This window comes from Gadus chalcogrammus, chromosome 18, assembly GCF_026213295.1.
Source record: "Gadus chalcogrammus isolate NIFS_2021 chromosome 18, NIFS_Gcha_1.0, whole genome shotgun sequence".
Taxonomy (NCBI): domain Eukaryota; kingdom Metazoa; phylum Chordata; class Actinopteri; order Gadiformes; family Gadidae; genus Gadus; species Gadus chalcogrammus.
In genome coordinates, this window is record NC_079429.1 from 15,798,015 (window position 1) to 15,810,901 (window position 12,887).

Below are 12,887 nucleotides of genomic sequence, written 5' to 3' on the forward strand. Positions count from 1 at the left end.
TAGAAAGCACCAGAGGATTAACTAGGCCTACCTCCACCGTGCTTCATAACGTTAGTGTGGAAGCAATACAATCGTCAATTCATATTGAGATGAATCATCCTCCATTTCCCCACGGGGGATGAATTGAATGAAGTGTACACATAATAATAAGAATAATAATAAATGAAATTTATATAGCGCTTAATATGGTACTCTAAGACACTTTACATATTGCCCTATCAAAACTATGTAAGACAGACTAGGAATAAAAGAAAAACAGAGGTTAAACATGAAGAATAAGGTGGGAGTTAGGTGGGGAAGGCTAGTGTAAAAAGGTATGTTTTGGGTGCAGATTTGAGAGAAGAGAGGGTTGGAGAGACTTTGATGTGGGAGGGGATCTATCTACCCATCTACCAGTCCATTGTGATATGGGTCATACATTTTAAAAACGGCAGTCTTGCGTTCTTGTGGTTTTTATAATAAGAAAAAAAACACTGAACCCGTCACACGCTTCATAATCTGCATACCAATGAGCCGTTGGCCATTAGTTTAAGTCGAGGCGGGCTAATATTGGTGAAGTGTGAATAGACGGCTGGCTGGATTCCTTTGTGACGCGGTCCATTATCGGTGTAGTCTCATTACCCAATCAGTCTTCCATCTCTCTCTTAGCGGTCTGCATAATGATGACGGCCCTTATCTCCCCCCCCCCCCCCCTGGCCTGCTCTCATCACAGCCAGGATATTTGGCTTGCGGCCCCCCTGTCCAGGCCAGGGATTCCCTGGGCCCGTTCCACTTTGAAAGGCCATGTACCTCTGGACGGTGTGTGTATTTATATCTATATGTATGAATTTGGTTTGAGGGTTTTGTCCGTCAACAGATCTTTCGGGTTGATTTGGAAGGCCAGCCCCCAGCAGCACTCTTCGTTTATTAGTCATCAGCGCTATGGTCGTGATCATCACCGCCCACTTAGCGCCACACTCCACACCACAGACATACGCTCCCCGGGAAAACACCCAGCTGGGACGCTGGTAGCCGTAAGGTAGCCTAGCTCTGGTTAGTCTAGCGCCCCCTCCATAGGAACAGTGAGTGAACATTGTCCTTTACACAGAGAAATAGCTTATCTGATAGGATTTCAGAACGCATGTGTGTCCATGGATCCGTGTTTGTCTGTCTTTATGTTTTTTGTGTGTGTACATTTAAGTCATTTGTGTGTATATATTGATATATCGAAGTGTGTGTGTGTATTGTATACTGTATGTATATGTAGTGTGTGTGTGTGTGTATTGTATACTGTGTATGTATATGTAGTGTGTGTGTGTGTGTGTGTGTGTGTGTGTGTGTGTGTGTGTGTGTGTGTGTGTGTGTGTGTGTGTGTGTGTGTGTGTGTGTGTGTGTGTGTGTGTGTGTGTGTGTACGCCGTGTCTGTGTGTGGCTATGTACTGTGTGTGTGTGTGTTGTATACTGGTATATGTAGTGTGTGTGTGTGTGTACACCGTGTGTGCGGGGCTATGTACTGTGTGTGTGAGGGTCTCTGGGGGCCTCCATCCAGACCATCAGTAGAAGCGGCAGTGCGTGACCCTCAGATTGAGCTGTCGTCAGTGGATTGATGTCCTGCTGCGATCCGTGCGCCACCCGAGCGTAGCCACCGTCGCTAACCTCGCTAACGGCTAATTACAGCTCCATCATCACTGCGTGCACATGAAACTCCCAGTCCTGACCTACGACCCTGCGCTGATGCTAATTCCATCCCACTCACAGTGGTGCATTCTGATTGCTAACAGCTAAATGCTCTCCGATAGCTAATAGTTTTTTATTGACAATACTGAATTCATTAGTCAATAGCTAATCGTTTTGTATTGACAGCACTGAAATCCAATAACTTATAGTGAATATCTTTGTATTGATTCATGATTTGTCATTTGAATGTATTTCATCTTGGTTTTGGATCAGTGGGTTGATTGTGAGTTACCAGGATATCATAGTGGCTAGGGTGAGCTGAAATGTAAGCCTACGGGGTTTGATCCCCACTGTCATCAGCCTGACCCCCCTACCTCATGAGCGGCATCAGAATTCACTGTACGGCACTTTGGATAAAGCAGAATACAATGTATATATATATTTATATTTCCTTGTTTATAACCTCTGGCTGTAGTGGACATTTCTGAGCTGCCTTGGAGCTCACCCCCGGCCCTCTCAGCGTCCTTGCCTCCCTAGCCCCCTGCCTCTCTCGGGCCAGACGACCAATAGCACCTGATGTTTCCATTGGGATCAGACGAGTCCTGCGCCGGTCGTAATGTGGGGGCGTGGCGAGGGCATGCTTCAGTAGACGGGGGGTGAGGGGGGAGCAGAGGTCTGGTGGGGGGTCTGGAGAGCCTTTTTCACAGCAGTTTTCACGCATGAGCGATAAGATATGCGCGTGTCACGGACACGAGTGCATCAAGCCAATGGGGTGTGAAATTATTTTCTGGAGATGGTTTTGATTACTAGATTCGAGTTGCATTTAATGAACTGCACACACAAACAAGATACAGGGCGATTGGAAACGTGTACTGCAACACAATGTGATGAGTAGCACATATATCTGTCTGTCTGTCTGTCTGTCTGTCTGTCTGTCTGTCTGTCTGTCTGTCTGTCTGTCTGTCTGTCTGTCTGTCTGTCGATCTATCTATCTATCTATATATTTATATATATATATATATAATTCTTATTTATATTTTACATGGATTCCGTTATCAGGGTGTGTGTCTGTTTGTGTGTGAGTTTGTCCTCAAGCTCCATCTCTAATTAAAGAGCTGGCTTGTCACAAAGCTAGTCCGCCACTTTGTTTAACATCGGACCTTATCTCCCTCTCCCAGAGAGGTGTGTGTGTGTGTGTGTGTGTGTGTGTGTGTGTGTGTGTGTGTGTGTGTGTGTGTGTGTGTGTGTGTGTGTGTGTGTGTGTGTGTGTGTGTGTGTGTGTGTGTGTTAGGTGTCTGCACAAGAGATAATCTACAATACTGTGGCATGCTGCCAATGGAGACTGATGAAAGTGTGTGTGCGCGTGTGTGCGTGTGTGCGTGTGTGTGTGTGTGTGTGTGTGTGTGTGTGTGTGTGTGTGTGTGTGTGTGTGTGCGTGTGTGTGTGTGTGTATGTATGTGTGTGTGTGTGTGTGTGTGTGTGTGTGTGTGTGTGTGTGTGTGTGTGTGTGTGTGTGTGTGTGTGTGTGTGTGTGTGTGTGTGTTAATCTGCATAGCACGCTGCTATAATTAGAATCTAACTGTTATGGCCGTCATAATAATGTTATAACAATAACTCGTGAACATTGCATGCTAGCTAGCTTTCAATACAGACTGAATTCAATCTTGATATATTATGCTGAATTACATTGATAAATAAAGAACCATTTTAGCTTATCTTGTTCAAAATATTAGTTTGCAGCACAAAGAAAACAGATTTTTGTGATGTTTTTTGTCTGATCATATTATTAATTAGTTGCTGTCGGGACGTGCAGAGAATTTCAGCAAATATGACACAATAAATTGCAATGACAAGCCTTAACCTCACTCATATTGTTAATGAGTAGTCGCATTTACGGTTGTATTTTGGTTTTGATTTCACTCTAAGGCTTGTCTAGGATGTAGACCTACTAATAATTTCTCAAGAGCAGATACACTATTTAGTCATGTTTAGTTCAGAATATGCCCAGACTGCAGTGAAGTAGCGGGTGAGTTTAGGGTACCTTGATCTAAGATTCCTTCCACAGGTAAGGCTGCAGACATGTGATATCAAACCCAGAACCTTTTGGCCGAAAGTGGGAGTCAAAGAGCCTAGCCACTAGACTGTCTACCAAAATGCATTTCTGAAACATGTGTTTCATAACGTGTATTTTATCTGATCTATTTATCTTCATGTTGTACTTTCCAGCACCATGAGCCAGCCAACTCCGATGTAACTACACCCTTGCATCTGCTAATCCCACCAACAGCTATGTACAAGAAGTCCCTAAAAATATACACACCTTTGCTACTGTCCTCCCACACACCCTCCCAACGCTAAAATATAGCGTCTGCTCATCACAATGGCAGCCTTGGTTGCAGCTAGCTAGCTAGCTACAGCTAGCTCTATTTCTATGTGATGTACTGTATGCAACGTCAAGCTTTTTCAATAGTTTAAGCACCGTGTTCAAGTGGCTAACACTATCTGAAGCATGTGTGTATTTGTTTTTGTGTGTTTGTGTGTGTGTATGTGTGTGTGTGTGTGTGTGTGTGTGTGTGTGTGTGTGTGTGTGTGTGTGTGTGTGTGTGTGTGTGTGTGTGTGTGTGTGTGTGTGTGTGTGTGTGTATTTGTGTGTGTATTTGTGTGTTTGTGTATTTATGTGTGTGTGTGTATTTGTGTGTGTGTGTGTGTGTTTGTGTGTGCGTGTTTGTGCGCTCTTGTGTGTGTGTGTAGGCGACGGCGTGCATGTGATTGTCTGAATTGTCTGGGCTTGTGCTACATTTAGCTGCTGTAAGCTTGAGTCATATTTCCTTTTGGAACCGTCAACCTTCCAAAGGGCTTGCTGTTGTTCTCCTTGATCCTTCCACGTTGACACACACTTTGAGCTGTTTGTCAAGATGTCTTTTTATTAGAGCACTTTTTTTAAATTATTTATTTGTTTTTCATTATCAGTTTCCCGTTTGTTGGCAGTTCGGGGGTTTGAGTTCTCACCAAACTCTTCGGATATTGAAACAATACACAAAAACACCAAACTCTCAGTCAGGCTCATGGTGCTTTGATTCTTAGAATGTCTTTGGCCTCACAATTCATACATGTAAAGCAAAGGTTCTGTAGGCAAGATTCAAGAGCTTCAATTTTAGTGTGATTCGGTAGAAATCCAATCTTTGGTAGTGATCTGTCATTACCTTGTGAAATGTTGTCGACTTTCCCGGCCTCTGAGACAATTAAGATCCCGGGCTGCTACTGGCTTGTTTCTGACCAATCAGAGTCTCTCTTCCCTGATTGTTTCATGGAATCCTTCTCAATCAGAGGACTGTGAATGCAACACCTCTCAGTGATAGACAAACGTAGGGAAGGTGGGAGCAGAGGTTTCATTTTTATTACCCACACTTTAGATGGTTTTATTGTTCTGTCTTTGAAGTGATCTGGGGTGAGGAGGCCACCCTCTGATACAGTTGTATTCAAAATAGCCTGAAGCATTAAGAGATGAACCACTGCGTGTCCTCTCCCCGTATCCCTGCCCTTACGTGAAGTCACCAATAATCCATCTGTCCGTACGTCAACACGCAGTGGGAATGCATGTGTTCCAAGCCTGCTAGTACAGCCATCATGGTGGCTCCTTTGATGTGTGGATGTACGTGACAGGTCATTGGCTAACCATATAGCTTTTATTTATAGCCGTGGTATTAATTTAACAGCGGAATTAACAGCGGAAAGCACCAGGTGTTTACGAGCGTCATGCTGGAAATGGATAGGTGTTTATTTTATAGAGTCCCGGAAAAATACCCAGCGACAGCAAGTCTTGATACATGCAAGCACACCCATGACAGATAGTCTACCTAGAGACAGGAGGGCAGGTTTTCCTCATTCTCCAGCTCGATGATTGTTCTTTATCAATGGCTTTCAATCACAGAAATCAGGAACAGAACTTCCATCTTAGCACTCAAGTTCATAATACTGGTATGACATTTGGTGCAAACTTTTATTTATTGCTACTTACAATATTGATAGTGCATATATCTTAGCATGGTTGGCCCCAGTAGAAATCAAACCACAACCCTGGCAGTGTTAATGCCTTGCTCTACAAGCTGACCTAGTCAGGATCAGTTGTGCTAGGCGGCCCCAACTATAATTGCATACTTTATATAATCTATTATAAGATGTTATATTATGAGATCAGCATTATCGGTAATTGTTTTCTGCTGCCCGCATGATCCCTACACTGACGGCATACTGGAAACAGCTGCTGTGTGTGTGTGTGTGTGTGTGTGTGTTTTTGTGTGTGTGTGTGTGTGTGTGTGTGTGTGTGTGTGTGTGTGTGTGTGTGTGTGTGTGTGTGTGTGTGTGTGTGTGTGTGTGTGTGTGTGTGTGTGTGTGTCTGTGTTACTGTGTGAGTGTGAGAGAACTCAATGCCCGGGCCAATGTCATATCCAAATGTTCATCCTTCCCCTACTTCAAAACATCCCTCTCAGCCCTGCTGGCTCAACACCCTGACACACAGCTGCTTGTCACCATGACACCTGTCAATCAAGGCTCAAGCAGCCTCATTGATGTGTCAGGTTTAGTCTCGCCTCTTCCAGGAAGTACAACTAAAAGTTGAAGCTTGATATATAAACAATATAAGTTACGTCCAAACAAGATAAGATGGTACCTTATTCAAACAAGACAGGACATTTACTGTGAAACATATATTACCATACTGCTTAAAACTCTCCCCATCACCACCGGTGCAGCTAGCCGGAGCCGTTTCATTAGCTGCAGCCGATGGATGAATTAGCTAGCCTACGATGTGGAACCATAGCGCACCATGCCCTGCCACCACACTGATGGCAGCGCCAGCTGAGCCCAAATGGCCTCCAGAAGGTGCCCCTTTTTCTATCTATCCCCTTTTATGCTTGCCTAGCCAAGCATAGCGTAGCTTTGCGTGGCTTAGCATAGCTCAGCATAGCATAGCCTAGCCACGTCTGACCTGACCGGACCTGACCTGACATGACCTGACCTTACCGGACCTATCCTTGCATATACTTATTTTAGGCTAGCCTTGCATAGACTAACATAGCTAAGCCTAGTTAAGTCCATCATGGCCTATTGCCCAACTAAGTTTAGCCTAACCTAACCGGATCCAAATGCATAACATAACAGCATATATCATATTATATTATATTGTATTATCTTATATAATTTCAATATTATATTAAAAGTATAGCATCAGCAAATATGATATCATATTATATTATATTGGCTATGGCTAATCTTTTAATAAAACATGAATGATATAATTTTTTAATACACATAGCTTGCCTCAAATTTCCTGTTAGCAGTTAGAGAACGGATTTTCAACAATCTTGAAACATGATGTTACGTGGATGTTTAACTGCATTTACTTTTTTTTACCTTTTTCTTTTACTTGTGCTTTTTCACTCACACACATCCCTCCTCAAAAAGCCTGGCCTCATCCATTATCCTAAACATCCTCCTAATCACACACGCACACACACACACACACACACACACACACACACACACACACACACACACACACACACACACACACACACACACACACACACACACACACACACACACACACACACACTTAATGTCACTCACAGGTAGAGCTCTTCACGTACACTCATGTAATCAAGCACACAACTCTGTCTCTTAGCTGCGCTCCCCCAAACCAGCTGAGGAGGAGAGAACAAGAGAGAGAGAGAGAGAGAGAGAGAGAGAGAGAGAGAGAGAGAGAGAGAGAGAGAGAGAGAGAGAGAGAGAGAGAGAGAGAGAGAGAGAGAGAGAGAGAGAGAGAGTGAGAGCACCGAGCAACACAAAGAGACAGATAGAGAGAACCACAGAGTTGAATCAGCCACTTAAGCTGTGCTTTGTTATGCCTGCCTGTGATTGGCCAGTCCTATGCCGATAGCTCGGGTCCTCCTTGGGCTACTTGCAGGGGCCAAGCGGTGCTCCTCTTGAGTGGTAAACAACAGATAACTCGTGGTTGTTACCATGGTGCATTAGAGACGGTGATGCCCCTTTATATTTATGCTCTGGTCTTAGGTTAGGGATGGGGGAAGTTGAGGTATAAGTTATGAAATGGTAAAGTAGTTTTGAGCCAGTGAAACCCACATCCAGTTTTTGTTTGGTTTTAAACATGTTAAAATGTCTCATACAATCAATGGTTTCTTTCATTTAGAGAAATGAATCCTATGTTTTTGCAAGTCTCCATCAACTAGTTGGAAACGTTGTAGTCTGCTCTCTCTGTTCTCTGTTCTCTTGGCCATGTCTTTACAAAGCTCCACCCACACAGAGAGGCTACAGTTACACAGCAAGTGTGTATACATGTGTGGAGCTCCACCTGGGCGGCCGTTGATGTCGATGATCGCACCCGAGAGAGGGTTAAGGGTTAGACAGTGAATGTCTGAATCACTGTCTAACCCTCTACCTATCTGCTAGAGACCGATCTTGGAGACCGGTCTCTATAGTGTTTTAAACAGTGAACACAGAGACGGGTCATTAAGGAACAGGTAGGGGTTGGACAGTGAACACAGAGACAGCTCATTAAGGAGCAGGTAGGGAGTAAACAATATAGAGACAGGTCATAAAGGAGCTGATAGGGGTTAGACAGTGAATGCAGGCACAGTTCATTAAGGCGCAGGTAGGGGTTAGACAGTGAACACAGAGACAGCTCATTAAGGAGCAGGTAGGGTGTAAAGAATATAGAGACAGGTCATAAAGGAGCTGATAGGGGTTAGACAGTGAATACAGGCACAGTTCATTAAGGAACAGGTAGACAGTACAGAGACAAGTAATGACCTGTCTCTGTACTGTCTAACCCTAATCTGCTCCTTAATGTAAGGAGCAGATTAGGTTAGACAGTGAAGACAGGTGAATACGGAGCAGGTAGGGGTTAGACAGTGAATAGAGACACAGTTCATTAAGGAGCAAGTAGGGTTAGACAGTACAGATACAGGTCATTAAGGAGGAGGTTAAGGCTCATGAGCACATGGGGGATTGAACCCAGGATGGGGCTGGAGGTGGAGAGGGGAACAGCGGCCGGCCACTATACTACGCTGCTGCCTAATAGCGGTAGAAACACCGGTGTTGTGGAGAGGGACGGCGGGGTCTGGGTGTGATGGCCCCAGACAGCGAGGTTCAGCATCCGGCCAGCAGGCAGCTCTTCAGGAACCATTAGAGCGAACACGCTGTTATGCATCTCCATTCCTGACCACCTCCTCATAAAGATGGGCATGTGGCTCTCTGCGTGCTCAGAGCTGTGCGCATTCCTGTGTGTACGTGTGCATAAACCAGTGCGTGTGTGAACATGTTTGTGTGTCCAGATGTGTACTTGTGTTATTGTGTATGTGTGAATCTGTATGTGTGTTTGTGAGTGTGTGCGTGTGTGTGTTTCTGTGTGACTATGAGAGAAACATGACACACAAACGTGTGTTGGTGTGTAAACCTGTAGGCTACTTGTGTTCAGATGTGTGCTTGGGTTTTTTGTTTGTCGAAACCTGTGCATGATTGTGTGAATGTATATATGTGTGCGCGTGTGTGCGTGTGCGATTGTGTGTGTGTGTGCGTGCGTGTGAACCTGTGTGAATCTGTGTGTACTGTGTATGTTTGCGCATGCTTGTGTGTCACTGCGTGTTGACACTGTGGTGGTCTTCTCCAATGTAGTAAATACTCTGTAAGAGGGATACTCCATCAGCTCCATCACACACCGCAATCACAGCTAGCTAGCATAAGGCTAGAACAGCCAATGTAAGCCTTAGCCTCACTTCACGAAAAATATTATATTCTGTCCATCAGCAAAGTCTGCTAAACCCTTGCTTTCTAGCATGGGGGAAGGGAGCGTTTATGGGGGTGTGAACCATCCAAGGCAGCCCACCACCCCCCACTGATCCTAATTGATTCAATTTTCATCAGAAAAGCCCTCAATTCTATTGCCACATTTTTAGACAAGTCTGCATTGTGCTGGGGGCTAATTTATTCTGTCCGTCACCAGAAATTGCTGTGCCATTACAGGTATTGCAGGGTGGTGTGCTCTCTCACAAAGGACCATCTTGTTTTCATGCCCAGGACATTTTGCTTACTGCACTCTGATTGGTTGAGGTTAGAAGTAGCTGTTTAACAGCTTCTCTGCCTGCGTTTTCAGTGGTGTGTGCGTTTGTCTGTGTGTGTGTGTGTGTGTGTGTGTGTGTGTGTGTGTGTGTGTGTGTGTGTGTGTGTGTGTGTGTGTGTGTGTGTGTGTGTGTGTGTGTGTGTGTGTGTGTGTGTATGTGTGTGTTTTTGTGTGTGTTTTTGTGTGTGTGTGTGTGTGTGTGTGTGTGTGTGTGTGTGTGTGTGTGTGTGTGTGTGTGTGTGTGTGTGTGTGTGTGTGTGTGTATGTGTGTGTTTTTGTGTGTGTGTGTGTGTGTGTGTGTGTGTGTGTGTGTGTGTGTGTGTGTGTGTGTGTGTGTGTGTGTGTGTGTGTGTGTGTGTGTGTGTGTGTGTGTGTGTGTGTGTGTGTGTGTGTGTGTCTGTGTCTGTGTTTGTGGTGATTTGCTCCAGACACGTTTTTTGACGCATTAAGATGCGTCAAAAACAGGGGTTTACACCCTTTAAAAAGAGACCAACGGCTTTACACACACGGCGTCCTTGACTACATTTCATTGGTCATTCTTTGAATATTGCACCTTGTTCTCTGTTAATGGCACATTTGTGTGTGGTTCAAGTACGCATTGCAGCTGAGCTGATTTACAGAGTATGATGATTTTAATTAAATGTGGTGTAGTTCCAATAAAATATGCTGAAATAAGCAGACGGAGAATACACATAGATCTCCGACCACATCTGACTTAGTGGTGCACCTCTGCTGCCCCCTGGTGGTATGTATAGTTATGACATGCTGGGCTGCACATGTAAAAGATACACACTCGCCCTGTCGATTATTAAGACAGAAACATCATGAAACCTTTTGAGTTATGGAATAAGAAAATGTATATATTCCAGGATAATAGCTCTTTTAGTTGTTTAGTATAAACTTGTATATGAGATTGCAGATGATCGACACAAATTTGTTACATTTCCAATAAAGTCCCTCTCATGGCCTTTGACGCGTGACCTTTCGACCTCTCTCTTCAGACATGAAGTATCCCAAGAGCCCTGGTTGTCCGGACAACAGCCTTCCTCCCCGGACTCCCGAGGAAGACGAGGACGAGGAAGGAGAGGACAGAGAGCTGGTCGCCGGGCGGCGGGCTAAGCGAGAGCGTCGCCAGGGCAACGGCAGTGCCACACCCTGCCAGGTGTGCAACATCCAACTGAACTCCTGGGCCCAGGCGCAGATCCACTACCGCGGGAAGACCCACCAGAGGAGGCTCCGCCGCCTCAGCAAGGCCGCCAACACAGGTTAGAACCCGCCAGAACCGCCCAGAACCGGTCAGAACCAGTTGGAACCACCCAGAACCAGGCAGAACCAGTATCAGTAAACTCCATCCAGAACACGTCAGAACTAGTCAGAACCACCCAGAACCGGTCAGTACCAGTTGGAACTAGTCAGAACTATTTCGTATGAGTTATTACCAGCAAGAACGGGTCAGAACCAGTCAGAAACAGTTGGAACTTAATCAGAACTAGTCTGTATCAGTTATTACCAGCCACAATGGGTCAGAACTATTCAGTACCAGTTATTACCAGCCAGAACCATTTAAAACCAGTCCAAACCAATTAAAAATGGTTATACCCAGTCAGAGCAGTTCAAAGCAATTTTAAAACCGGTCAGAACTAGTAACTATCAATTAGAAAGAGTAAGAACCAGTAAGTAAGATAGTAAGAACAAATAGCCGATCAAAACCGGCCTGAACAGAATCGTTTATAAGACACACACACACACACACACACACACACACACACACACACACACACACACACACACACACACACACACACACACACACACACACACACACACACACACACACACACACACACACACACACACACACACACACACAAACAGTAGCTTCTGCCTTCTCAGTTCATATCAGTTCCCACCTCTTCAGTTCAACTAGTGCCCTATATACCATTACTGTGTAAGGGGGAAAACAGTTGAGTTGCATATACCGTTTTTTGTTTCAGTTGGCAGCCCCCTTTTGCCTCTAGCTTATAGACAGCTGTGCCTGGATCTCAACACAGTCTCTTGTAGCTGATTTGATCCATTAGACCAGTCCCACAATGATTTGACACCATAACAAAGCAAGCAAAGAAACGTGGACGCACTTTTGTTATTTCTGCAGCAATCCGCATGGAAAGAAGGCTTAAATTATGGAAACAAGGAATCTGATACCAACCTCTGACTGTTGAGGGAAAGCTCTGGGATTTTTTCAGCCTGGACCCTATTTTCCGATCATTCTGTCTCTAAGGAACTAATGCGGACAACATGTCATGCACGTTGCTAATCTTTGGAAAAAAAATTGGAAAAATAAACAATTGGTTTTTGGAAATTCCCCTGCTGATTAGCATCTTTGTTGTGCACACACGACCAATCATGGAAAGCCATGCCCCGATAAATGATTGGAGCTGCAGATTCTGTGCCTAACAAATCAAACCGTTCCTAAATCTGCCTTTAAAATCGTGATTTTAAAGGCCAATTGTGATCCTGATGCTGGAATGTTCCCGTAGAATCTACAGTGTATCGTAAAGAGTGTATTGATTATTCTGGGCCTTATCCAATATTGTAAAAGGTAATGGTAGGGTTTGAGTGGATGCTGGCGGTGTGAAGACATTGATGTTGCGGTAAGCCTCAACACTCACACAGCAGATTGACTGCTGGTAGTTTTAATGATGCTGCGTCGCACTGTGGCACGCCCTGAAGCTGATGGTCCCCTGGTTCACCCTGAAGGTTCAAACATAGGGTCAGATCCGGGTTAACCTAAAGATCTCATGTCACCATATGGGAACTGTATAAGATTGTTTTGCTGATATCTTTTATCATGTATCTTTCAATTATGTTGGAATAATATACATAAAGTACTTTATGCTGTATAATTGAACAATTATATATGAGAGAGAATGCTAAGCCATGCATGGATTAAAGCACATCTGTGATGCGTCAAAGGCACAGTGTCCAGTGTCCAAGCTAGTTAGCAGCTCGACCAATGGGGTCGGATCTAACTGCTGTATAACGTGCCAAATTTATCAATCGGACCAATATTACTGCAAAGGTTTGATAGCACTTA

The 12,887-nt window shown here is 44.5% G+C and overlaps 1 protein-coding gene across 1 annotated transcript in view; it reads left to right on the forward strand.

Moving 5' to 3' along the window:
• LOC130371860 (zinc finger protein 385C-like) overlaps positions 1 to 12,887 on the forward strand; it is a 47,284-nt gene that overhangs the window by 10,801 nt on the left and 23,596 nt on the right. Inside the window, exon 3 of the mRNA XM_056577720.1 lies at positions 10,795 to 11,058. Coding sequence (XP_056433695.1) covers positions 10,795 to 11,058 — 264 coding nt within the window. The remainder of the gene's footprint in view (positions 1 to 10,794; positions 11,059 to 12,887) is intronic.